The 27,375-nt window shown below is 39.7% G+C and overlaps 1 protein-coding gene across 3 annotated transcripts; it reads left to right on the plus strand.

Annotated features, from left to right (window-relative positions):
• The first annotated feature begins 345 nt into the window (after window positions 1-345).
• LOC119247715 (NKG2-A/NKG2-B type II integral membrane protein-like) lies at window positions 346-21,987 on the plus strand. 3 transcript variants are annotated; one of them, XM_054696447.1, is made up of 10 exons: window positions 346-376; window positions 3,043-3,202; window positions 12,328-12,465; window positions 13,569-13,658; window positions 13,922-13,996; window positions 15,301-15,384; window positions 15,559-15,582; window positions 15,986-16,143; window positions 19,474-19,579; window positions 20,944-21,987. In XM_054696447.1, coding segments are annotated over exons 4-10 (537 nt in total). In that variant the 5' UTR covers window positions 346-376; window positions 3,043-3,202; window positions 12,328-12,465; window positions 13,569-13,570; the 3' UTR covers window positions 20,946-21,987. The 3 variants fall into 3 exon arrangements, with proteins under 3 accessions (XP_054552422.1, XP_037370254.1, XP_054552423.1); XM_037514357.2 differs by lacking the exon at window positions 346-376 and having other exon boundaries at window positions 2,928-3,202; XM_054696448.1 differs by lacking the exons at window positions 346-376; window positions 12,328-12,465 and having other exon boundaries at window positions 2,928-3,202.
• Window positions 21,988-27,375: the final 5,388 nt, after the last annotated feature.

Genomic DNA, 27,375 nt, shown 5'->3' on the forward strand with positions numbered 1-27,375 from the left:
GGGAAGGAAAAAATGTCAGGCTTTTCTGCCCTCCCGCCATCAGGATAGATGATGGATTTGCAGTCCTGAATGCATGCCTGATGGCGGGCACCTGGAATAGGGTGTGGGCATAGGTAGATGGGATTCACCTGGGCTAAGACTAGGCTTTTAAGGGCGGCTTCATGGGGATGCCAATAGAAGCCGAAACAGAAGGGGGGGGGAGAGAGAGAGAGAGAGAGAACATGCTGTGTGCCGGACCCCAGCACCCCTGCCTGCCTACCTGGTCAATCCCAATAAAAGAGCTGCAAAAACCACTGAGGACTCTGACTCCTCCTTTACCCAGTCTGCTGAATTGTAGAAAACCTGCACTGTGTCCAGTTCCTGGCCCGACAATGAGGTATGTTCACTTTGTGAATGTAGCAAATACTACAGGTTTCTATAAGAGCATTATAACTCCAAAGTTTGTTTACTAAAAGATCTCGTTTATATTAAAAAGAGTTTTAAATTCCTAGGAGTTAGTATAATGAAAGATGAACAGATTACTATGTAGAAAATTAAAATGTTGCTGTAAAATACCAGAGAAGTCTTAAATTACTGGTGTTATATCTCTTCCCAAAAGAGAGAAATAGTTAACCAATTTTTTTTTGGGTGTGTGTAAATGTAAGTTTTTAAGAAATAAATTAATTATTTTTATTTTTACATCATTGTTCATTTTTATTTATTTTTAAAGATTTATTTATTTATGCATACAAGAACTGGGGTACAGGCCAGAGATGCCAGGGACTGGTGGTGAGAGGATTCGCCAGAGACAGAGGACAGAGTGGAGTATAGAACAGGCAGATTGCCTGAAGTACACTGCTGAGGGGAACAGCGGGCGAGTCAGGAGAGGGCTGCTGTGCCATCTGGGTTGCTCTCTGGCTGCCAGGAATTGAACTCATGCTGCAGTGGCATAGGTTGTGTCTTAACCCTTGCACCAGGGAGGCCCCATTGTTCATTTTTAAACAATATTTGCTTTCCCTCTCCCCCTCAGGTGTAGTTCCCATAGAGTTTCCTTCAACAATGCACCAGTGCATCATCACCTCAGTCCCCTGTGCTCCTTCCTCATCCCTCCCTCTGATCCTTCTGCCTCTTCCTCTCCTGCAGCATGTCTCTGGTTTATAATTGTCTTTTTGCTTTGTTGTGTTTTGTACTGTTGTTATTTTTTTATCCTGATGCCTTATTTGGTTCCCCTATATTCTTGCTATAAGTGAAACCATCTTATTTTTTTTCAAGATTTATTTATTTATACAAGAACCTGGGTATAGGTCAGATGTGCGGGATGATGAGAGGATTCACCAGAGACAGAGCAGGAAACAGAACAGGCAGATTGGCTGTAGTACACTGCTGAGGGGAGCAGCGGGAGAGACAGAAGAGGTCTGTCGTGCCATGTGGGATGTTCCATGCCCAGCAGGGATTGAACCAGCACTACAGAGGCTGTGGACAGCTTCATAGTACTGTGCCACCAGGAAGGCCACCAATATTTTTCTTTTTCCTTCTGTCTTGTTTCACTGACCATAAATGTTCAATATAATCAGGGAAATGCAAATCAAAAACATTATTGATATACCTACCACCTTACACCAGTGAGAATGTAATATATCAAAAAACCAGCAACAATAAATGTTGGCGAGGATGTGGTGAAAAAGGAACTCTCCTACATTGCTGGTAGGAGTGCAAACTGATTGAACCACTATAGAAAGCTGTCTGGAGTTTCCTCAGTCTACTAAATATGGAGCTACCATATGACCTGCAATTCTATTCCTAGGGATCTACCCAAAGGACCCAAAATAGTTAACCATATTATAAATGTTAACTCTCCACAAAATATTCAAACGGACTTTTTATAACTGATACAAAATTCAAAATTATTTTTTTCTAGAATGCAATCAGTTAACTTAAATTTTTTATGGTTGAAGAGTCCAAATACTGTTATGGTATTTTTCTAGCACAATGAGTGGTGATTACCATATATATATATATATATATATATATATATATATATAGTGTAATATATATAGTAACATATGGTATATATGGTAATTTATATGTTGATATATGGTAATATATATATATATATATACACATCACATATATACCATATATACCATATATATATATGGTATTTACTATAACTGTGTGACTAAGGGGATCCCAAATGTTAAGGATGTGTGTTCTAAGGTTGGGCCATCCACACACACAAAGGCAAAGATAGGATACACTTAGGGTAGAGATCTTTAACTGATGTGAATAGAATTGGTGGAGCAGGGAAGCGAAGGGATCCCAAAGTTCAAAATGTACCATATAGTCTACTGCAAGGCCAGATAATAACTGCCATTGTCCCTACCAAGGGCCACGAATGGCCTCCCTATGTGTCTTCCCACCTCACATCTCTTCTCCAGATGTCTCTCCTCCACATGTCTCCTCAAAGTGCCTCTTCTGGCAGCCAGAGACAAAAAAAAAGCAGGAGTCAGAGCATGTATATATCTAGTTACAAGCCAAGCATGGCCGCTAAACTCTGCCCCTAGTTCTTAGTAGCCCCCTATTCTGGAAGTCAGGTTCATTGCACACAGGGAGTTGTGAACCTCCTGAGATGCCATTCATCATGGAGATGAAGGGTGGAGTCTGTAATCATCAGGGGTCGGAGTTCACTCAGGATGTCATTCACTTGCTCAGAGTCTGTTCATTAGTGTTCCTCTAATATTACCTCTATTTCTAGAAAAGTTATCCATAATTTAATAAAATATGAGGTTATGATGTAATCAAGTGTTGGTGCCTTACCTCGTGGCATCAGGATACTTCCCCCTTCTGTGATTGGCTGTGCTCCTTTCGGTCCAGTGCGCATGACGACCTCCGGCGCACCAAATAAGGTCATGTGTTTAATCATTGGCTAGGCACTGTTGGCCTGCTTCTTCCGCTTCCAGTCCCCAGCTATAAAGCCCCGCCGTAACCGAAAATAAAAGAGACCTGCGATAGCTGAACCGAGAGTGTATGTGTCTCCCTCCATGGTGTACCCCTGTTCTTCAGGTCACTGCTCTCCCCCCAAGAACCTCGTTGATCAGTCTGCGGGCTCGGACAGGTGGCGCCCAACGTGGCGCTCGAGGTACGAGAGATTTCCAGTAGACCCAGACGCGGCGCGCGGCACGAGTTACTCAGGCCCCGACCCACCCAGCGGGACAGTCATTAGGTAAGTTTCGTGTCTGATTTGCTTAAAAATGGGACAGGCACTTAGTGAGCACCAGCTTTATGTTTCCCAGCTCAAGGAAGCTCTTAGGACATGCGGAGTTAGGGTTAAGTCCAAGGACCTCTTTTTATTCTTTGATTTTGTCCAAGAAACATGCCTGTGGTTCCCTAAAGAAGGAACTATTGATGAAAAACGCCGGCAGAGAGTGGGAGATGCTCTCAACGATTTTTACCGAGAATTTGGGCCTGAAAAGTTTCCCGTAACGGCCTTTTTATATTGGAATCTTATTAATGATCTGTTGGCTAAGCTAAAAACTGATCCTGGCTTACAACATGCTATCTCCCATACTGAAAATATCCTTAAAAGTGCCCCCTCCAGTGTAGCTGAGGCTCCCCCTTCCGGGGCTTGCGGTGAGGACCTAATTTCATCCCATAGTGAGGATGAAGAAATTTCGCCCCCAAAACATGCGACAGGGGTCCCCAACCCTTATGATGAGACTAATCCCCAAAATAATGTGCCCCCAGTGCCAGATGTTGCCCCCCAACCTGCCGGCACCCCTGTAAAGGAGCCCCTTCCAAATACACTTCCCCCATGCAAAAGCCTCTATCCTTCTCTGCCGCGACCCCGCCGTGGGTCTCCTCCGGTTTCCGAGGTGGACTGGGACGAGTTGGCAGAACAAGAGGGCCGCTACCGCCCCCCCCCCCATTGCCAAGGACCCCGTAAAAAAGCCTGTTTTAATACAAACGCTTGAGACCTTGGGAAACCAAATTAATACTCTTGTTAACCGTTTTGATAAATTGTGTGCTGCCTTCCCCGTGTCTGCTAACGGCCCTTCTGCTCCACCCCCACAAGTTAATCCGCCGCCATTTTGTCCTTCTTCTGTTCCCGCCTTGCCGCCATTTTGCCCTCCTCCTTCCTCCCTTGTTGCCTTGCTGCCTTTTTCTTTGACTCCTCCCGCTCAGCCACCCTCTCCGTCCCTCCCTCCTCCTTCACGCCCTGCTCCATTACATCTCTTTCTGGTGGTTGAAACCACCAATGCCCAGGGCGTTGTTCAACGTCATCATGAGCCTCATAATTTCCACAACGTTAAAGAACTAAAAGAGGCGGTGTCCCTTTATGGAGCCACGGTGCCCTTCACCCTCACTGTTTTGGACACCTTAGCCCAATCCTCTCTCACTCCATCGGATTGGTACTCCCTGGCAAAGGCCACCCTTTCTGGGGGCGATCACCTCCTTTGGAAGGCTGAGTTTATTGATAATTGTAAGGTTTTTGAAAGACAAAACCGCGAGGCCCGCAATGGATGGACCCTTGAAATGCTAATTGGAGAAGGCAATTATTCTGACCAAAATAACCAAATCAATTTTCCACCCGGCCTTTATGCCCAAATTAGTGTTGCTGCCCTTAGTGCATGGCGCAAACTTCCCTCAAAAAACAATACTGGTACCCCCTTAATTAAAATACATCAGGCTTCCGGGGAACCCTATTCTGATTTTGTTGATCGCCTCCAAACTGCTGCAGAACGCATGTTAGGAGGTACGGCTGGATCCTCTGACTTTGTCCGTCAACTGGCCTTTGAAAATGCTTCTCCCGCCTGTCAGGCCGCTATACGTCCCATTCGCCAGACCACCTCTACCATTATGGATTATGTGCATGCGTGTGCAGACATTGACCCTGCCTGCCAACAAGGACTGGCCATGGCCGCTGCCTTCTTGGGACAGATGGTTGCCGCTTACGTGGCTGGCCAAACACAAGCTCAGGTTACTTGTTTTAAATGCAAAAAACGGGGCCATTTTGCTAGAAATTGTCCCTCGCCTGCCGCTCCCGCGGTATCCGTTTGTCTCCGTTTCCCTTCACTAATCAACAACCTCAAACCACGGCTACTACTACCTCCGCTTCTTCCCGACCCCCCCAACTCTGCCCACGCTGTCGTAGGGGTTACCATTGGGCCCGCGAATGCCGCTCCCTCACTGACTCAGATGGAAATCCCCTACCCCCCACCCCTTTTGGGAAACTTCAAGCCGGGCCAGCCCCAGGCCCCACAACAAACAATGGGGTTCGTTCCATCGACGACCAGTCCCACCCCGGTAAGTGGCCAACTTCCCGAGCCACCTCAGGTAGCTCTGGATTGGACCTCTGTGCCGCCACCAACACATTATTAACTCCAGAATTGGGCCCACAGGTGTTACCACATCCACGGGACCGCCCCCGGCGGGCACCTGCGGCCTCCTCCTCGGCCGTTTTTCTCTCAACCTCCGGGGCCTGCATGTCTTTCCTGGAATCATAGATCAAGACTTTACAGGCACCCTTTTGGTTGTTGCCTCCGCATCTCTCCCATTACAAATCTGCCAGGGCCAAAAAATTGCCCAGTTGGTTCCTCTCCCCCTGTTGTCTGGGCCACAACAACAAACCCTTCCTCATCGAGGGTCGCGCACTAATGTCACAGATGTCCTTTGGGTTCAGCCCGTAACTAAGGACAAGCCCTCCCTTACTCTTTCTTTGGACAGCCGCTCTTTTACTGGCCTTATTGACACGGGAGCAGATGTCTCTATCATCTGCCAGTCTGACTGGCCTCCCTCCTGGCCCACCGTAGCCACGCTCACCAACCTTCAAGGTATAGGACAATCTGCCAATCCATTACAAAGTTCCAAACTCCTACAGTGGACAGACACAGAGGGCCATACTGGCCACGTTAAGCCTTATGTCTTGCCCGGCCTCCCGGTTAATATCTGGGGTCAGGACCTCCTCTCTCAAATGGGTCTCATGATGTGTAGCCCTAATGAGGTGGTTACCGCTCAAATGCTGTCTCAGGGCTTTCTTCCGGGTCGCGGCCTTGGATCCCGCCTTCAAGGCATTACGCAGCCCATCCAAACTAAGGGCCAGGTAAGCCGTGCCAGACTGGGAAGTTTTCCGTAGAGGCCATTGACGTTCCTGTACCCTCCCCGGACATCATCTCTATTTCTTGGAAATCCGATGACCCGGTCTGGGTCGACCAATGGCCTCTGTCCCAAACTAAACTCCAGGCAGCATACCAACTGGTGCAGGAACAGTTGGATGCTGGTCACGTTGTGCCTAGCACGTTGCCCTGGAATACACCTATTTTTGTCATTAAAAAATCCTCAGGCAAATGGCGACTCCTTCAAGATCTCAGGGCGGTTAATGACACTATGACACTCATGGGCGCCCTACACCCCGGCCTTCCCTCACCGGCTGCCATCCCAAAAAACTTGTTCCGGGTTGTTGTGGACCTTAAGGACTGTTTCTTCTCCATCCCACTTCACCCCAATGATCAGAAAAGGTTTGCATTCAGCCTTCCTTCTATCAATTTTCAACAACCTCTTTGGCGTTTCCAGTGGGTGGTTCTTCCACAGGGTATGGCTAACAGCCCTACTCTCTGTCAACTTTTTGTTGCCCACGCCATCCGGCCGATACGTCTTCAATGGCCCTCTATTTACATCATTCATTATATGGATGACATCCTATTGGCAGGCAACCCCCCCCCCAAGAGGTTCTAGCCTGCTTCCACTCCCTTCACTGCCATTTAACTTGGGCAGGGCTAACAATCGCCCCTGAGAAGGTTCAAATTTGTGACCCCTACACCTACCTTAGTTTCCGTCTCGAAACTAAAAGTGCAACTCTTGCGACCGACCATCTTCACACCCTTAATGATTTCCAGAAACTTCTGGGGGATATTAATTGGCTTCGCCCCTATTTAAATTTGCCCACAGCAGACCTTAAGCCCCTTTTTGATACCCTCCAGGGCAACCCTGATCCTGCGTCTCGGCGATCTCTGTCCCCTGAGGGCCAGATTGCCTTACAAAAGGTACGAACTGCCATTAATGATCATTTTCTTGTAAGTTTGGACTATTCCAAACCATTTTCCTTGCTTATCATTTCCACTCAACACTGTCCCACTGGGCTCTTTTGGCAGGACAACCCTGTCCTGTGGCTCCATCAATCAGTTTCCTCAAAAAGGACATTTCTCCCATATTATGACCTTGTGGCTGACCTTTTTGTTCAGGGACGTCTTGCATCCCGCAAATACTTCGGCCTTGAGCCTTCTTCTGTGGTCACTCCTTATTCCAACCATCAGATTGACTGGTTGCTACAGTCCACTGACACTTGCCCATCGCACTGGCTTCCTATCTGGGCATTTTGGATAACCATTACCCTCCTGACAAACTTGTTCAGTTTGCTTCCAGCCACCGCTTTGTCTTTCCCAAAACCACACAAAGATCCCCCCTTCCGTCAGTCCTCACAGTTTTTACCGATGGATCCTCCAATGGGACAGCCGCGTATGTGGTGCATGGTCATTCCACTGCCTGGAAAACCCCTCATTCCTCGGCCCAGCTTGTAGAGCTTGAGGCGGTGATCACTGTTCTTTATTCCTTTACCCATCAACCTCTTAATTTATATATGGATAGTGCTTACATCGCCCAGTCAGTCCCCCTACTTGAAACCGCCCCATTTATCAAGACATCCTCCATGGCTGCTGCTCTTTTTCAGCGGTGCCAGGCGGCCATCCGGAACTGCACCACTCCTTTCTTCCTCGGCCATCTTCAGGCCCATTCGGGTCTTCCAGGACCCTTGATACACGGAAACAACTTGGCCAATGTGGCCACTCAGACAATTCACGTTCTTTCGGTCACCCAGGCCCAACAAGCCCATGACCTCCATAATCTCGATGCCCGGTCCCTGCGTGTGTTGTTCCGTCTCACCCGAGACCAAGCCCGGCACATTGTTCGCTCCTGCCCAACGTGTGCTACTTCCCTTCCTGTCCCTCACTTGGGTGTCAACCCTCATGGTTTGGCCCCTCGAGACCTCTGGCAAATGGATGTCACCATGTTTCTGAGTTTGGTAATCTCAAGTATGTCCATGTTTCCATTGATACCTTCAGTGGATTTTTGGTGGCTTCTCCCCATGCTGGGGAGGCCACCAAGCATGTTATCTCCCATCTCCTTTACGCCTTCTCTGTTTTAGGCGTGCCTAAGGCCCTTAAGACTGATAATGGACCGGGCTACACTTCCAAGGCATTTTCTAAATTCTGTGCCACCCTTTCCATTGCCCATACTACTGGCATACCATATAATCCCCAGGGACAGGGCATCGTTGAAAGAGCCCACCAGACACTCAAAACCATTATTCACAAAATCCACCAATCTTCCTGGTACCCCTCCCGGTTGGCGCCCTGCAATGTCCTGCATCATGCCTTGTTTATTTTAAATTTCCTCCGCCTGGATGACGCTGGTAAAAGTGCAGCCGACCACTTTTGGCACTCCTCCACCTCCACTCAGTTTGCGTTGGTCAAATGGAAGGACCCACTTACCGGCTCTTGGAATGGTCCAGACCCTGTTTTGATTTGGGCTCATGGAGCGGTTTGTGTCTACCCCCACGACGCTGACTCTCCTCGCTGGCTCCCAGAGCTCTTGGTTCACGCTGTACCTGTGCCACCCAGCGCCACTACAAAACCTCCGGACGCCGCCGAGGCGCCCCATCCACCCCTTCCGCCCAGGGTGGCTGAGTCCCTCTGAGGCATCTCTTTTTGTTTCCTTTTCAGGATGCCTGTGGCCACCTGGATTCTCCTGGTTCTTCTACAGTACCTTGTCGCCCGTGTCTTAGCTGGCCTCGGACCACCCGCCTCTCTCGCATCTACGTCTTCTTCCTTGGATTCGCCCTGCAACTGCAAGGCATTACCTCTGCCCTGGCCACAGGTGCCTCCGGTTTGGCCATCTCCGTTTCCAAGAACTTGCAACCAACCCCTTATGGACTGGCCTTAATGGACTTTTGCCGTATTTGCTTCCCCTGTTGGGTCCCCCCTGTTATCTCTTTTATTGTTACTTGCTATAGGTCCTTGTGTTTTAAACAAAATTGTTGGGTTTGTAAGGCAACAAATACAGTCCCTTCAGGCGAGACCTATCCAGGTGCACTATCACCGCCTGGAAATGCTGGAAAGCGGGGAATGCATATACGGATCTCCGGTCGCCGTCTGCACCTGGCCAGTAGGTAGCACAGCCTACATGCTATGGGAGTCCCACCGTCCTGACCTTTGGTAGCCTTTTAAAGTCAGTCATTATCCAGCTTCCTGGCTGGGCCCCCTTGAGGATGCTGGAATGGATAGCCAATGACGGGTAAGATGGAATGCGGGACGAGACCAACCTAAGACAGCCCGCGCTCCCTAGGACCATCGGGTGATGACGGGTAAGGCTCGTCCCTGCAATTCACAACCTAAGACAGGCACATTCCTCCTCACTAATAAAGAGAAAAGGGGGATCTATTGGCGCCTTACCTCGTGGCATCAGTATACTTCCCCCTTCCGTGATTGGCTGTGCTCCTTTTGGCCCAGTGCGCATGACGACCTCCGGTGCACCAAATAAGGTCATGTGTTTAATCATTGGCTAGGCACTGTTGGCCTGCTTCTTCCGCTTCCAGTCCCCAGCTATAAAGCCCCGCCGAAACCGAAAGTAAAAGAGACCTGCGATAGCTGAACCGAGAGTGTACGTGTCTCCCTCCGTGGTGTACCCCTGTTCTTCAGGTCGCTGCTCTCCCCGCGAGAACCTCGTTGACCAGTCCGCGGGCTCGGACAATATTTTACTAGGTTGATTAGTTTTAACAAGAAACTTAACCTTTTACAGATCCAATAGGTAAATTTAAAAGCTTTTATTTTACCAATAAGTATTTTGTATAGCTTGTTAGCAAGTCCAAAGTAACTTAGCAGTTTTTACCTTAGACGATGTAGACTTTAAAATTAGAAAAAACACAGGGAAATAGAAGCTTTTTTTCCTAGAATGAACCAAAATAGTTTTTTTAAGGTGGACAATAGGAGAGTTCAGTCCCCCATAGTAGGAAGGCAGTAGAGACCTGCCAGTGATCTCAACACTGGAGAAAAAGTCCAGGCAGCTGCTTGTTGAGACCAGGGGGCAGCTCCCACCTGTCCACTGCAATGGGTTTATATTATTTTAATAAAAACCTTTTAGTCATATTATAGTTATATAGTCTCATATAGTCAAATTTATCCATTTTTTTTCACTTTAACAATTGTGAATGAACTTTGAATACTTTTATTTAGAAATACCTTTTTTCTTTTTTTTTCTTAAAAGGAACAAATGACAAAACTCTAGTGGGGGGAACCTAGCCTCCTCCCCAGTGTCAGGTAAAGACACATCCTCAGGCCGAATTTTATGAGACCTTGTTGTTTTCATTTCCTCCTCCTCATGAAGAGGGACGGGATGCCTGATTTGAAGTCCATGAGAAGCTGAACCCCCTGAAGTAAACTCTCCTAACTTCTCTGCAGCTGGTTTAAGTTTCAAGCACTGTCTACGACCATGTTTAAAGGGGGATAGCAACACTGAACACCACTCCTCTGGTGTCATATTCGAGAAACGTTGGGCAAAATTATTAACAGGAGCCACAACAAAAGGCTGAGCCCCTTGGTCACTCTTACTGGATTCTTGCAAAGGAACATCATCATCACAATCTTCTAGAGATTGCTGAACAGCTTGAGCTGCCTTAGCCAGAGTGTCATCATCAAGGTCATACTTATGTAAAGATTCCTGCACCGTTTGAACCAAAACGGCTGCATCAGGACGGATTTTTCTGTGGACAGCTAACATAGCTACTCTAAGTATAGCCCATTTGGACCAAAACTTTACAGGGATCTGCTCCCCCTGCATATGTTTCTGGACCATTGTCTCTCGGACCCGGTCCCATGTTCTAAGATCAAAAGTACCAGTATCAGGAAACCAAAGATTAAATTCAGTCACAACATTCAAACATTCAAGAATTTGAAAGAGTGGGACTTTTGCCCCATTTTCAGCCAATAAATTTTTCAACAGGGAAGCAAAAGTAGGAAGACGAGAAGAAGTATGCCCCATTCTGTTGTTTTCCCCTTGTTTACTCACCACCTTCTGTAACTGTCACCTGCCGCCATCATCACCTCATCACTTTCGGTGGGAGGTATCAGCTACAGGTCCCTGTTCGGGCGCCACTTGTGGACTTCTAGTGAGTCCGTGACCTGGGACCCGACAGTGAGGGAAATCAGACATGGAGGACATGGGGAACTGTCATGTCTAGCATGCAGCAAATCTTTATTTTCTTAGTTCTCATTATATGCTATTTTAATTGCAGCAGGTGTAACATCAAAACATACCATATGATGATAACATGTATGAGTGATTAGTCTATTTTCTTACTATTATCTATTTACTTCAGACAGTAGGGTACTGAGTGGTTAGTTCTTACGCACGTAATCTTATCACCCCCTAGCCAGAGCCTGGGAAGTTCGCTCATTATTTTTGTTATTCTCAAACTGTGCAGATGTACGCAGGACACTTCCATGCTCTCAACACCAAGTCCTGTCACTCAGCGGTTTTCCTCCAAGACACATGTGTTTTCACATGCCTTAGGGACTCGGGTCAAGGCCCTTCTGCTCACTGCGCAGGGTCTCTCCATTTTGTTATTCTCAGGCTGTGGAGATGTAGAAGCCTGACTCCACGCAGGTCACTTTCCAGGCTCTCAACACCAAGTCCTGTCACTCAGAGGTTTTCCTCCAAGACGCATGTGTTTTTACATGCCTTAGGGACTCGGGTCAAGGCCCTTCTGCTCACCACACAGGGTGTCCTCCAACATAAAGCCATTAGGGTGTCCTTAGGATGTTTGTTAAAAATATGAGCTAATATTTATGTACATTGTGACATTTATCTATGGCTACCATGTATATATGTAATATATATGTATTTTACATGGAGATATTGATCTATACCACTATCTATATTTATCATCTGTATGTATCTATATCTATAAACATTAAGGGTATTTACAATCATTTGATAACAAATAGCATAAGTCATTCCAGGTAAAATGTGACTATTTCACTTTTGTTTTAACATTAAAAAAATTGTGTCATCCATTTCTTAATCTCATGAATTTCTGAAATAGCCATTTATTTTTCATACTATATATTAAGCATTAAAGCTCAGGTATGGATTGATCTATTGTCCATACCATTTTACCATTTCAGTTCTCTATACTCTTACTGACACGGTGTGGAGTAATGAGATACAGTCAGCAGTGGAAACTCTCTGTGAGGGAATGTTGAATGTCATATGGTCTCTGGTTCTCTTTCTCTGACACAGTCTCTCTGAGGCCAGTCACACATCAAGGGCCACCTTACCTCAGAGCAGAGGTGTAAAGTCAACAGAGCCAGTATATCATTGCTGTGTTCCTGTCCTAGCTTGTCAGCCAGCTGGTGCGACCCCAAGGCAAACACACAGGTATGATGAGCCAGTGTGGGTGTATGACCCCAGCCCTGCTGTCAGGCTGCTGGGCAGGAAGGCAGCAAGTCGTATGTGTTCCAGGGAAGCTGTGCAGAATGTTGGGAGGGTTTTGTTGTGTAAAGAACTGATCTTGGTGTATATCAAATGGGTGAGTCAAAATAGTTGCTATGCATAAGATGATTTACTTTGTCAGATAATTTGAAGCATATTTAATCTTTTTTTTACAATATATATCCATATTTCTTTTACTTACATCTTTGCGCACTACCTTTTGAGTAGCAATGAATTATCCAAAATTAAAATCTCTCACCCTAAAGTTAAGTGTAATAGGAAAATTGGATTATAAATTACATAATATTACTTCAGAATAAGTTGATATTTGTAATTTTTCTTGTTATTTAGGGATGTAGAAGTTCAATTCATAAAAGTAAACAGAAACCAGCTAACTAGGAAAGTATATGACTTAATATATATTTACCTTATAATCTAGTATTTTGGTAGAAAGGATATTTACTGAAAAACAAAGGGAAATGCATTTATATATGTTATCATTTGAAGATTGTTCAAATCAATATTCCTTAAGTTAAAAAGTAACTAAATGATGAAAAATTAAGGTATTTTAAGAACAATATTTAAGTTTATTAGGAAGAGCAATTATCTGGTGCTTTCTAGTAGGTACCAACATTTTTATTTTGGAAAAACCTTTCCTATTCTTTAATCACTATTTATTCATTTTAGTTTTATGTGAGAGAGATTATATGCAATTTTTTTGTGGAATTTTTATGTAAGCCTTGTCTAGGCTTTTATAAGTAAATATCATTCTTCAGTAAATATAAATGAAAATGTATAAACTAAATACATATTCATATGTCACAAATGTCATTCATATGGCATGTTCTAATATTTATCTATATATTATATCTTTTTCTGACAGTTCAATACAAATGGTTACTTTAACGAATTTCATTTCAGCTAGTCATGCCCTTCATTCACTTAACTCTCTACTACTTCTATACAGCCTCCAATTGTAATTATATTAATTAGACCTTGTGAAACATTAAAAAATATATATTTTTTTATATTTTGCATGCAACCTCTAGAAATGAGTGAGGACAAAGTGACATATGTGGAGCTGAAATTGCCCAAGTCAAAGAAACAGGACAAAAGAAACCCAGCTCACAAAAGGAGAGGTAGTTTTTTTTTTCTGCTTTCCTGATTTTTGAAAACATGATAATATTAGTTTTTAAAAAAATCTATCTCTATATATTTCACACTATATGCCTGATCCTCTGTATCTGAGGGATATATTTAAGTATAATACTGTATGAGATTTATGATCACAGGTAATAGTGTTATTAATTTTAGATTCTAGAATAAATTATTCCATTTTGCTGTAGGTCTGAAGGTTTTGCGATGCTCATGCTTTATATATTTTTCATTTGATTTTGTACAGAATTTCCATGGCATATCATTGCAGGAAGTCTGGGAGTTTTATGTATTTTTCTGTTGACTACCACAGTCCTTTTTTGTGAGTATCAATGCACACCTTCCTTATGGGACTGAACAAGGACAAAAACTTGTTAATACAAATATTGGACATCTGCAAAACCTTTGTAATTCTAAACTTCTATAGAAATATAAGTATCATGATAATATGATAATATTGATAGTATTGATAATATTGATAAATATGATCATCTCATTATTCTGCTAGTCCTCAGTATGTTACCAAACAAAATGGTGAATCAGCTCTAAACAAAATCACTTTGGCATATGTACACTGTGGTTTACATATATGTATATATAGACTTGAAAATGTTGGGATTAAAATACTTTGGAATTATGTAAGGATTATGTTAGTTACAATGATTCTGTAAATTAATGCCACCAAAGGAGTAATGAAGGGCAGAGAACATTGTGACAAACATTTAAGATGGAGAACTGCTTGATTATGCTCTGACTGAATGGATAAGGAGATCAGTGATACCAGTAGTATCAAGCTTACACACCTTGGTGAGTATATTCCATTGAGTACTAAAATAAAATCAAGAAAGACATTAAAGTTTTTTTTTTATTTTTTAGGTGTGATGTGTGTGTTACAAATAGTTATGATTTAGATGCATGTAGCATGTCAGTGAAATGAGTAGAGAAAATCAGTTTGCTCTGTGTCTCTGCAGTGACATTGGAAGTACACACAAATTGTCAGCACCTATATGTATCATTAAAAGTCTGGCACTCAAGAAAGATGCTTAGATAAGAGTTATGAATAACCATATACTTCTAGGTTTTACGTTTTGTTTTGTGAGATTTTAGGAGATCGCTATTTCTCATCAAATTTTCTAACCTTTTTTTGCACATTAGAATTAGTTCTCTGTGCTCTTTCCCCACATATATTTACTGAGTACATTACAAATTTATATTGAGCATAGAGCCACCTCACCATGTTGAGCTCTGACTGCACACACTAAATAACCACTGATACTAAGTCTCACAATCTTTGGAGTCTTTATTTAATATTTTTTTATTAAATTCAGTAAATATTTTTTATTTAATAAATTTTATTTAATATTTTTTATTTTAATTTCCTCCTTTTAAGCTATGGATTACAGGTTTACATAGTTTAAAATCATATAGAGCAGATTATTATTTTGTTTGAAAATTATTTTTATATATAAATAGACACTTCAAATTATTTTAATCCCACATTTTCTCTGATTGCATTTACATTTAGTCAAAATCAGTTGTTTTTTAATCTGGAATTGTAGTAAATAATCATAATATAGTTTTCTATTAAAGCTATTAATGATCTTAATTTTATAATATGGATTGAAGATTTTCAGGGCTCTTGTAAGTGTGAAAGTATGCGTTGTCCAGAAGGAAATGTAACTTCCTCACCAGATTTAACAACTAGTACAGGTACGTACTGAAAATTTAAGCCTACAGCTCAAAACTTAAGCTCACAGGTTTGTTTTTCATGAAAGTATCCATTTCAATCCCATTTTAATAAATAATTTAAAACTTTACATCATACTTTGATAGGAACTTTTATTTTGCTCACCTTTTTACATCAAATTCTTTTTATTTTTGTAGTTGATCAACGATTGGCTTCTACTGGTAAGAAACCTATTATATTGTCATATCGATTTGATTATTGATCGCTTTATGATTATGAATGATTATTGCCATTGCAGACCTTGGAATTATGTCATTCCCATGTATTTACCATCAGGGAGCAGGGAGGACTATTCCATATTACTGAAATTTATTTGTACTTGAGGAGTCAAGATTTCTCACTGGTCTCTTAACAGTGATCTTGGGCCAGTCAGAGAGTCTCTGGATGCACATTATTCTTATCTATGGAATTTGGAGAACAGCAACTTCTAGCATTTAGATGTTTGGAACACAGAAATGATTGATGTACTGGTCATTCTGTTTTGCAAAAAACAATGAAATACAGTAAATATACAGGTCTCTAAATGATCTTGAGTTGAGTTTTATGCTAATTTTTGTTTGCAAGATAAAGAAATTCCATCCTATACATGTTTTGGAAAATGGCCCTGCTATGGAAAAACGTGCTACTATTTTTCAAAAGAAGAGAAAAGTTGGGATGAGAGTAAGCTGTCATGTGAAAACCGTGATTCTCTCCTCATTAAGTTTAATAATAAAGATGAGCAGGTATGTTGGCTTCTTAAGCCTGAGTAAGTGTTTATTGAGGTCATAGGTCTTGATAATGGTTTAGGCTTTTCTCCCATACTATTTGTCCAATGTCGCAAAAGCACTTGTACATGCTGGTGTAGATTTACCTGAAGAGGACACATATGTGACAGACCTGGAAGAGAAATAGATTTGTGTCAGTTTCCATGACATCATTTGTATTCATTCTGTTACATGTGATGCATCTTCAGATTTAGTGTACATCACACTTTTCAGCATGTAGCCTAAAAACTCACCCAGGAAAGAGAATAACAGCTGCCTTCAATGATATTAACAGTTTAAAAGAGAATATTTCTCATTAGTTTGAGCTGTATTCTTTGGTCATCATATGTGGGAATTATTATATAATTTGGTTTATGTTATTTGTAAGATGCTGGAGGGACATGGAACAGGTATTCTGATCCAGCAGACCGGGTAAAGGAAGAGTCCTGGAGCCCTCAGTGGCTTTTGCAGGATTTTATTGGGATTTACCAGGTACACAGCAGGCAGGGGTGCAGGCCTCCCAGACCCCAGGAAGCCTTCACTCTATCTGGGCTCTCCGGTGTTCTCTCACTTTCTCTCTGCGTCTCTGCTCTACTTGTGGTTCAGCTTCTCTGCTGGTGTCCCCATGATGCCACCTTAGAAGCCCAGTCTTAGCCCAGGTGAATCCCATCTACATATGCCCACATTGCCCACACCTTACTCCAGGTGCCCGCTATCAGGCATGCATTCGGGACCACAGGGTTCCATCATCTATCCTAATGGCAGGAGGGCAGAAAAACCTGATCTTTTTACCTTACCCTACATCATTGTTTTCTTTTAATTTTAATTGCCGGTTGTTTTATTGTGGTAATGCTGGGCTATATCACAGTATATTATGTAGAGGTAGAGGCTCATACCTCTCAGATGTATGTTATCATGTCACACCCACTCCCAAGGCAGCCATAACCAGGAATCACATTTCTAAAGTTGAGTCGTTGCTTGTTTTTTTAATATTTTGTTTTATATAATTCTTACATAATTTTTCATCTTGGCACAATGTATGCATTTTCATTATGGTTAAATTCCCCATATAATTGCACCCCACCTTATATGACTCTTGTCCTTCTTCTCCCCACCCCTCCCGCCCCTCCTCCCCCCACTGGTAGTGTGTCTCTGGTTTATAGTTGCTTGTTGATTTTGATTTTTACTTTGTATTGATTAGTCTTTTTCCTGGTGTCTTATTTAAGTTTTCTAAATTCTTGCTATGAAAGAAGTTAATCTATCACTATTTGCAGATGATATGATAATATACATAGGGAACCCCAAGAACTCCACAGAAAAACTAATTTAACTAATTAATCAGTTTAGTACAGTGGTAGGGTACAAAATCAACACGCAAAAATCAGTAGACTTCCTATACACAAACAGTAAATCTGAAGAAGAAATAAAAAAAAAAATCTCTTTTATTATCGAAACAAAAAAAAAATCAAATACTTGCGAATAAATCTAACAAAAGAGGTAAAGGACCTATACAAAGAAAACTATAAAACACTGTTAAAAGAAATAGAAGAAGACACAAAGAAATGGAAAGACATCCCCTGCTCATGGATTGGAAGAATTAACATTATTAAAATGAGTTGTTGCTTTTCATTGCTTTAGAAGAAATGTTTTAAAAAACAGTGAGAATGAATATTCCCGGAATGATTCTACAAACAAGAATTTTTTTTTTTTTAAACTTATAATCTAGAGTGACAGGGGAAACTTCTTTTCTTAGAAAAGAAAATCTGCATCTCATTTGCCATCAATTATCATGTTTGGGAGTATAAAGTCAATCCAACAGATTTTGTAGATTTCCTTCCAGTGATTCAGCTGAGACACTGAGTCTCATAATTTTCAGTCATAGCACTACTTTCTCTGTTACCTTGGAAAATATCTGAGTGTTTGTGTGTGTGTGGTGTGTGTGTGTGTGTGTATGTTGTGAATGAAAGTTAGAGAGAGAAAGAAAAAGAGAGAGAGAAAACTTTAATTGCTTCATTTAAAATAGAAAAATTTTGAAGTGAATAAAAATAGCACTTTGAATAACAGATATTCTCAATTAACAATACTTTTACATTAAAAGTATTTCACACACATTTAATGTCTTAATTTCAGGTGCAAAATTTTCAAAACAGTTTGATTATAATATAATAGGTAATTGGGCCTCCCCGGTGGCACAGCAGTTGAGCGCTGGGTTGCGAAGCTGCCTGCAGCCTCTGCAGCGCCGGTTTCGATCCCCGGCTGCGCCCTGGTCACCGGAGGAGGGTCCCACATGGCGCGCAGACCTCTCCTGCCGCCCTTTGCTCCCCTCAGCAGTGTGCTTCGGTCCTTCTGCCTGCTCTGCTCCCCGCTCTGGCTCTGGTGAATTCTCTCACCCTCTAGCGCTTCTGACTGTACCCAGTGCATGTATAAACAAAAAAAACCAAACAAACAAATAAATAAATAAATGAAAAACATGCCTCTATAAAAAAATTTAAAAAAATATAATAGGTAATTAACTTGTCAATGATTTGAGTTTACGGAGTAAATAACAGAAATGACATTTCTCTACGTGAAATTTCCAATGTGTCCTATCTTCCCTTCATCACCAATCATTCTAAGAGTAGACTATTTGGGTAATGGGATATACAATAATTTAACTTTTTATTATAAGTGCAAATTCATTTTTGATATGATTTTTGCCATAGTTTTTAACACATTTCTTTGATCTCTATCATCCCACACACTTGTGTTGTCATTCTTAATCATTGTCAGTTCAGCAATTTTAAAATATATCCTTGCAACCCTTATTTGTCTTTCCCTGCTTTTTTGTCAGCTTAGTAGTATTATGAAATTATCAACCATTGGTTTACTTTGATGCTTGTTATCTGTTCTTGCATTTTTGATATGTTTTCTTATTGGGTAATTTCTTTCTTATTAGTTAAAAAAATATTTTATTTGCTCTGTAAACTAAATTACTGATATTTCCAGATTTAACATATATTTATTTATATTCTTTACAGTATCTGTGATGAAGGGAAATTCTAAGTGTGGTGCAGTTATTTACCTCTGTACTAATTGAATGTGGAGATGTTTTAATATTCCATCATGTCTCTTTAGTGCTTTCCTCCATTCAGTCACAAAGACATGCACTCAGTGAGGCTTTTCCAATTCCATTTCTTCTCTGTACCATAGAAAAATTAAACCTGATTAATAATCATTGGAATGTTTGAAGATATAAGTATTTTATGCCAGTCCTCTGTAAAGTTATGACTGATATTATGTATAATAATAGTAAGTCTAATTTTCTCATAGATATGCATTCAGCAAAGAACCCAACACTATTCCTCGGTTTATTACGCAAAAAAGGAGATAAACGTCCCTGGCTGTGGCAGGATAGAAATCCTCTATTCCAGAAGTTGTAAGTTTTCATTTCATAGCATTCCCTCTCCATCCCTTTCTCTGTAACTCGTTCAGAATCATAGCTTGGGAAAGTCATTTCTTTTGAGACTTAGGAATATCTTTGATAACCTGCAATGCCACTTTTCAACAGGCAACTGACTGCAAATCTCAGGCCAAAATAATCAGACTGGAAGAAAATTAATTCTTCCCATGTTTTTTAATGGGAGATCCTTTCAAATACAGAAAACAATATTTTGCTTTTGTATGTTTCTCTTGTATAGTCTATGACAAGTTGTGTTCATAATAGATGTGGTTGAAGAAAAGGTAAAAATACAAAGGAAGAAAAATTACATAATCCCAGTTCTCCAAGTGAAACTTTTAACTATTTGCTTGGTATCATTAAAGAACTTAAAAGAAGAAAAATCCATTTCCAAAGAAATTATTTAGTAATCTTGAATCTCCAATGTGGTAATTGATATCTTTGAGGCCATATTTTGTACAAGTCCACATAATTCCTGGTAATCTTTTTTTCATTAAAAATCAGTATTGATTTGTTATTTGAAGTCCAGGAAGTTAGCTTAGAAAAAGAAGAAGCCAAGTCTTGTTAAACTTAAGTAACATGGCAGACGGGATCATAGCCTTGGACTAGCTCATGTGCTGTTTGCCAAGTGCCACAGTGTCTGTGATCTATTCTAGCACTGAAGCTGTAGCAATGAATGAGTGCAAAAATATCCTGCTCTTAGGGATCTTATATTCTAATGCAGGACTAGTAATGACAATGGGTGAGGAATAATGTCAATCCCCAAATGTCAGTAATGGTGAGAATTTTATGGGGGCTATAACCAAGATGAAAATGCATGCATACATTGTACAAAAATAAAAAAAAATGATGTTATATTTATATATAATAATTAAAAAGAAAAAGAAAAAAAAACAAAATGTCAGGAAAACTCTATTGCGTGAGACAATGATAAACTGTGGAGTGATGAGCTGCCTCTTACTTTCTGCTATATCACAAATACCATTTTGTGTGTGGAGGTATTAGGAAGAGATTTCATGTGGACAGAGACTTGAAAGAGTGGGCCATTTGGCTACTAGATGAACAGCAGCTTAGCAGGAAGAGCAACTGAAGGTGAGAGCCTGAGGTGGGGGTGTGTAGAACATGGTGAGGAAATGCTTGTGGGAGCAAAGTGAAGCCAGAGAGAGACAAGTAGGTCAGAGAGGTATCACGATGAGAGCTTGCAGGATATCATAGGTCAATGTGAGAACTTCGTGTTTATCATAGATGTCCGCTGAAATAATTGTGCACATATATGTTAAATTTGTGATCATTAGATTTAGTCTAAAGCATGGCTTCTTCAACAAATATGTTTTCTGATGCAGGAAATTTCAAAGACCGGAGATGATGCAAAATGTGGATACATCAAGTCAACATATATTGCTACTGATGCTTATAATACACAATTACCTTATATTTGTGAAACAATATTCTGATAATTAGAAGAATTGCTGTAATCAAAGTCAATATTTTGATTAATTTTACAACTGTTTTAAAAAAACAAAGTATTCAAATTACTCAACTATGCATTGTGATTTATGAGTGGGTATGGTATCTCTAACATCCCTGAACAAGGATAAATAAGAAACTTTATAGTAACATTATAAATCCCTGAAATTAGTTAATTTTTGAAACTTCAGGAAACACTACATCAGAGAATGTGAAACAGATTCATTTTGATAGATTGAAAGATTTTTATTTACTTTCCTTTATCATTTCATTACCATTATTTGGCTAGGTAATTAGCACATTCATGTTGTTTAAAATTAAAAGTATTAAATTCTCTTTAAATATCTTGTCCCCTGCTTGCCTAGTTCCCTTCTCAGAGGAAAACATTTAACTAGTTTCCAGATACTTGTGCAGCTATAATCTAGGAAGGATGATTTTATACTTGCTACTTGTCAAACCAAATGTTATACAACCATAGGTAACATTTATTGTTACTGCTTCTTTACTTTTTTATTTAGAATACATCAACAGTTTGGTCCAGAAAAGTATATGTGGAGCTGACTCACTTTCTAAAAGCTGCTGCAGGCATTACACCAACTGGATACGCCAACATTTATTTAACCAGTTGTATTTCAATGGTTATATGGGTTTGTCTCCTATGTTGTAATTATCTCAAAAGCTGCAATGAACAGCACTTAATATAGTATCACCTGCTATAGATCATATCTACAAGATAAATCTCTAGCAGTACCATATATGTGTCAAATGCATGTACATTTCAAACTCAATTCCTATTTAATAATTGCCCTCCATGAGGCTATACATGGTCCACCTAAGATGCAAACTCTGGAGCGCCTGCTTCTCCTGTTATTCACTCCTCAGTATGTTCCCAATCTGCTTGACCTGGGCAATAAAATCTTCACCAGTAATATTTGTGTGTGTATTATTTGTGTGTGTATCACTGAGATTTATAGTTCTTTTTTATTTGTTTTTTGGAGCGACCATGATATTTTTTAAAATTAAAGTGACTGATCATGTCTTTGCAGATTAATATCATATGCATAATGTTAAGGGGAAAATGATTTATACAGTTCCAAATCAGATAAATTTAATATACGGTGCGGAAATTGATACTTTTAGAGATCACACCACCAATCTCCAGAAACACAGTCAAAGTCAGTTTAATGTCTTATTTCTCTAGTTATTAAGTGAGTATGCTTTTGTGGCAAAATAATCATTATCAAATATATTTCTGTTAAATGGCACATCTGGAATCTGGGAATCTGATAAAAAAAAAATGCACACAGGTTGGCAGCAGCCAGCAGAGTAATCACACTTGTGACCTGGGAAACCAAAGTTCACAGGCACACTTGCAATTGTCTGGATGATAAAGTCTATTCCCTGGAGAATTTCTATAATACTTTCTCCCTTTATCTTCATTTATGTCAAAAAAAAAAAAAGAAAACTACTCCTTAAAAATCAATGAAAGATCCTAGAAAAGAAACAACATAAGCCAAAGGAATATCTAAAAATAATTTTTAAAAAAGGCTAGAGAACCTCAAATGTGATACCATTATTTAGAGGGGTTAAGACAGCCTTGGTATGGGAGTGAGGAGGAAAGAATCTCAGGTGCTCATCAATACTACGAACAGTATTACTGATACAGAGGTGGATTTCAATTATTATTAATAAACATGTCTTTCTTTTTTTTTTTTTTTTTTGTATAGAACAACTGGAGTGTAGGCCACAGGTGGGGAGGTGAGCAATTCACTAGAGACAAGAGTGAGAAGCAGAACAGGCAGATCTACTGAAATACACTGCTGAGGGGAGCTGCAGGGGACACAGGAGAGGTCTGCTCTGCCATGAGGGTTAGCTCCCTGGCTAGGGATTGAACTCTGGCCATGGTGGTGATAAGATGATAAGTTGGAGACATAACCCCTACACCATCAGGGAGGCCCCCACATTTCTGAAAAGAATTTAAGAGTATCAGAGCACTGGGAACTTTAAGTGTCAGATGAAGGTGGTTGACAGGGGAAAAAAAAAAATACCAAAAACAGCTTTTGCTCCTGTGACATCTACTTCTAGAGCTAATCAAGTGTGGAACTAATCCTTGAATTAGGCATATAATTTTTAAAATGTCCTGTGCCAATTTTAGCTACAATAACAGAACAGATGATTTTGACTTTGATGCTTTGAAATGACTTTATTTAAATCCATTCATTATTTTAAACTTATCTTTTTCTGTTTTAGTTTTTATTATTTAATGAGTAATTATTTCTTCACACAATTTAAAGAGAGCCCAAGAAGTGGAATCTGCTAATATGTAGAGTTAACCCAAAATAATGTGTATTTATATTTAATGTAATCTATAAAGCAATCGGGATGTCCTTAGAATGTTAAAAATATGGGCTAATGTACATTATGACATTTATCTATGGCTACCATGCATATATATATAATATATATGTATTTTACATGGAGATAACTATATCTCTATATTTACAACCTATATCTATATGTATAAACAATAAGGGGATTTCACCATCATTTGATTAAAAAAAGCATAAGTCATGCTAGGTAGATTATGAATATTTCCCTTCTACTTTAACAATTAAAAAATTTTGAGTCAGGCCTCCCCGGTGGTGCAGCGGTTGAGCGCTGGGTTGGAGAAGCTGCCCGCAGCCTCTGCAGCGCCGGTTCGATCCCTGGCCACCAGGCGAGGGTCCCACATGGCACGCAGACCTCTCCTGCCGCCCGCTGCTCCCCTCAGCAGTGTACTTCATCAGTCTGCCTGCTCTGCTCTCCGCTCTGGCTCTGGTGAATTCTTTCACCCTCCCACGCTTCTGACTATACCCAGTGCTTGTATAAATAAATAAATACATCTTTAAAAAAAAAATTGTGTCATCCATTTCCTAATCTCATGAATTTCTGAAATAGCTATTTATTTTTAACACTATATGGTAAGGGTTAAAACTCAGGTATGGATTGATCTATTGTTCATGCCATTTTACCAATTCAGTTCTCTATCCTCTTACTGACGTGGTGTGACGTAAATGAGAGACAGTCAGCAGTGGATGCTCTGTGGTGGGAATATTGAGTGTCATATGGTCATTGGATCCATTACTCCGACACAATCTCTCTGAGGCCAGCACACATCAGTAAGTGTGTCCTCACCTCAGAGCAGAGAGCAAGGCCAGCAGAGCCAGCACATCCTCGTGTGTTCCTGCCCAAGCTGGTCCTGAAGCTGGTGAAACCCCAAGGCAAACACACAGGTATGATCAGCCAGTGAGGGTGTGTGACCTGAGCCCTGCTGTCAGGCTGCTGGGCAGTGAGGGATCAAGTAGAATGTGCTCTAGGGAAGCTGTGTGGAAAGTTGGGAGGGTTTTGTTGTGCAAAGAATAGAATTAGGGGTTATATCAAATGGGTGAGTCAAAATACTTGTTATACAGAAGATATTTTACCTTAATTGTCAGATATTTTGAGGCATATTTAATCTTTTTTGACATTAAAAATTCATTTTTCTTTTACTTACTATGTTGGCACGACCTTCTGATCAGCAATGAATTATCCAAAATTAAAATCCCTCACCCTAAAGTTAAGTGTAAAGGAAAATTAGATTGTTTAAATTACATAATAATATTACTACAAAATAAATTGAATTTCACAATTTTTCCTGTTATTTAGGGATGTAGACATTCGATTAATAAAACTAACAAGAAACAATTTAATTAGGAATGTATAAGAATTAAAATATATTTACCTTGTAATCTAGTGTTTTTGTAGAGAGGATATTTACTGAAAAACAAAGGGAAGTGCATTTATATATGATAGCATCATTTGAAGATTGTTCAAATCAGTATTCCATAAATTAAGAAGTGATTAAATGGTGAAAAATTAAGGTATTTTAAGAACCCAAGTTTTAAGTTTATTTAGGAAGATCATTTATCTGGTTCTTTCTATTAGGTACCAAAATTTTTGTTTTGGTAAAATTTTCCTATTCTTTAATCACTATTTATTTATTGTAGTTTTATGTGAGAGAAGTTATATGTGATTTTTTTGTGGAATTGTCTATACAAGTCTCATATATGTCACATATATGATCCATATGCCATATTCTAATATTTATCTATATATTATAATATCCTTTTCTGATAGTTCAAGACAAATGGTTACTTTAACAAATTTCAGTTCAGCTAGTCTTGCCCGTCATTCATTTAACTCTCACCTACTTCTGTACAGCCTTATTACTTAAACTTTGTGAAACATTTTAAAAAATTATTTCTGTATATTTTTCATGCAACCCCTAGAAATGAGTGAGGACAAGGTGACATCCATGGAGCTCAAATTGCCCAAGTCAGAGAAACAGGACAAAAGAAACCCAGCTCACAAAAGGAGAGGTAGTTTTGCTTTTCGGCTTTCCTGGTTTTTGAAAACATGATAATATCAGTTTAAAAAAAATATTTCTATACATTTCACACTATATGCCTGATCCTCTGTACATGAGGGGTATATTTAAGTATAATATTGTATAAGGTTTATGATCACAGGTGATAGTGTTATTAATTTTAGATTCTAGAATAAATTATTCCATTTTGCTCTAAGTCTGAAGGCTTTGTTATGCACAGTGCTTACTATATATTTTTCATTTTGATTTTGTACAGAAATTCCATGGCATATCATTGCAAAAATTCTGGGAGTTTTATATTTTTTTCGAATACTGGCAACCGCAGCTTTATTGTGTGAGTATCAGTACACATCTACCTTATGGGACAGTGAGGCAGGATGAAGAACATGGTAATACAAATACTGAACATCTGAACCTTTGCAATTCTAAACTTCTATAGAAGTACATGATTGCATTGATAATATTGATAATTACAATAGTTTCATTATTCTGCTCAGTATGTTTGCCAAACAAAATGGTGAATCAGCTCTAAACAAAATCACTTTGGCATATGTACACTGCAGTTGACATAGACATATGTAGAAACTTGAAAATGTTGAGGGATAAAATGTAGAATTATTTAAGGATTAGTGTTAGTTACAATAACTCTCTGAATTTGTGTCACCAAAGGAGTAATGAACAGTAGAGAAAATATTATGATAAACATTTAAGATGGAGAACTGCTTGGTTATGCTTTGATTGAATGAATAAGGAGAAAGGGATCAGTGATACCAGTAGTATCAAAATTACACGCCTTGGTGAGTATATTGCATTGAGTATTATAATAAACGCAAGAAAGACATTAAGGTTTTTTTATTTTTACTTTTTTAGGGTTGTTTTGTGTGTCTGCTAGACAGTTATGATTTAGGTGCATGTAGGATGTCAGTGAAATGAGTAGAGAAAATCAGTTCGCTCTGTTTCTCCAGAGTGACTTTGGAAGTAGACACAAATCATCAGCACTGATATGTATTTGAATGTCTGGTGCTCAAGAGAGAGTCTTAGATGAGAGTCATGAAAAACAATACACTTCTGGGTTTTAAATTTTGTTTTGTGAGATTTTAGGAGATCACTATTTCTCGTCAAGTATTTAAACTTTATTTTTTGCACATTAGAGTTAGCTCTCTGTGCTCTGTCTCCACATATATTTACTAAATCCTTTATAAATTTATACTAAATATAGAGCCACATCACCATGTTGAGCTCTGACTGCACACACTAAAAAAAATACTGATACTAAGTCTCACAATCTTTGGAGTCCTCATTTAATAACTTTTTTATTAAATTCAGTTAATATTTTTATTTAATAAATTTTATTTAATATTTTTTATTTTAATTTCCTCCTTTTAAACTATGGATTACTGGTTTACATAGTTTAAAATCATATAGAGCAGATTATTATTTTGTTTGAAAATTATTTTTATATATAAATAGACACTTGAAATTATTTTAATTCACATTTTCTCTGATCGCATTTACATTTAGGCAAAATCTGTTGTTTTTAATCTGGGATTGTAGTAAATAATCATATTCTAGTTTTCTATTAAAGCTGTTAATGATCTTAATTTTGTAATATGAATTGAAGATTTGCAGAACTCTTCTACATGTCAAAATACACATGGCCCAGAAGGAAATGTAACTTCTTCACCAGATTTAACAACTAGTACAGGTATGTACTGAAAATTTAATCCTCCAGCTCAGAACTTAAGCTCACAGATTGTTTTTCATAAAAGCATCCCTTTCAATCCCATTTTAATAGGTAATTTAAAACTTTACATTGAGCTTTGATAGGAACTTTTATTTTACTCACCTTTTTACATGAAATTCTTTTTATTTTTGTAGTTGATCAACGATTGGCTTCTACTGG

The sequence above is a fragment of the Talpa occidentalis genome, unplaced genomic scaffold (genome assembly GCF_014898055.3).
Source record: "Talpa occidentalis isolate TD23 unplaced genomic scaffold, MPIMG_talOcc4v2.1 talOcc4.16, whole genome shotgun sequence".
Taxonomy (NCBI): Eukaryota; Metazoa; Chordata; class Mammalia; order Eulipotyphla; family Talpidae; genus Talpa; species Talpa occidentalis.

What these genes read in the sequence shown, in the direction of transcription:
- LOC119247715 (XM_054696447.1), top strand. Translation starts at nt 13,571, where the DNA reads ATGAGTGAGGACAAAGTGACATATGTGGAGCTGAAATTGCCCAAGTCA. An exon ending in AGATTTAACAACTAGTACAG is followed by an intron (nt 15,385 to 15,558) that starts GTACGTACTGAA and finishes TTATTTTTGTAG; the next exon opens with TTGATCAACGATTGGCTTCT. An exon ending in TTAATAATAAAGATGAGCAG is followed by an intron (nt 16,144 to 19,473) that starts GTATGTTGGCTT and finishes ATTTTCTCATAG; the next exon opens with ATATGCATTCAGCAAAGAAC.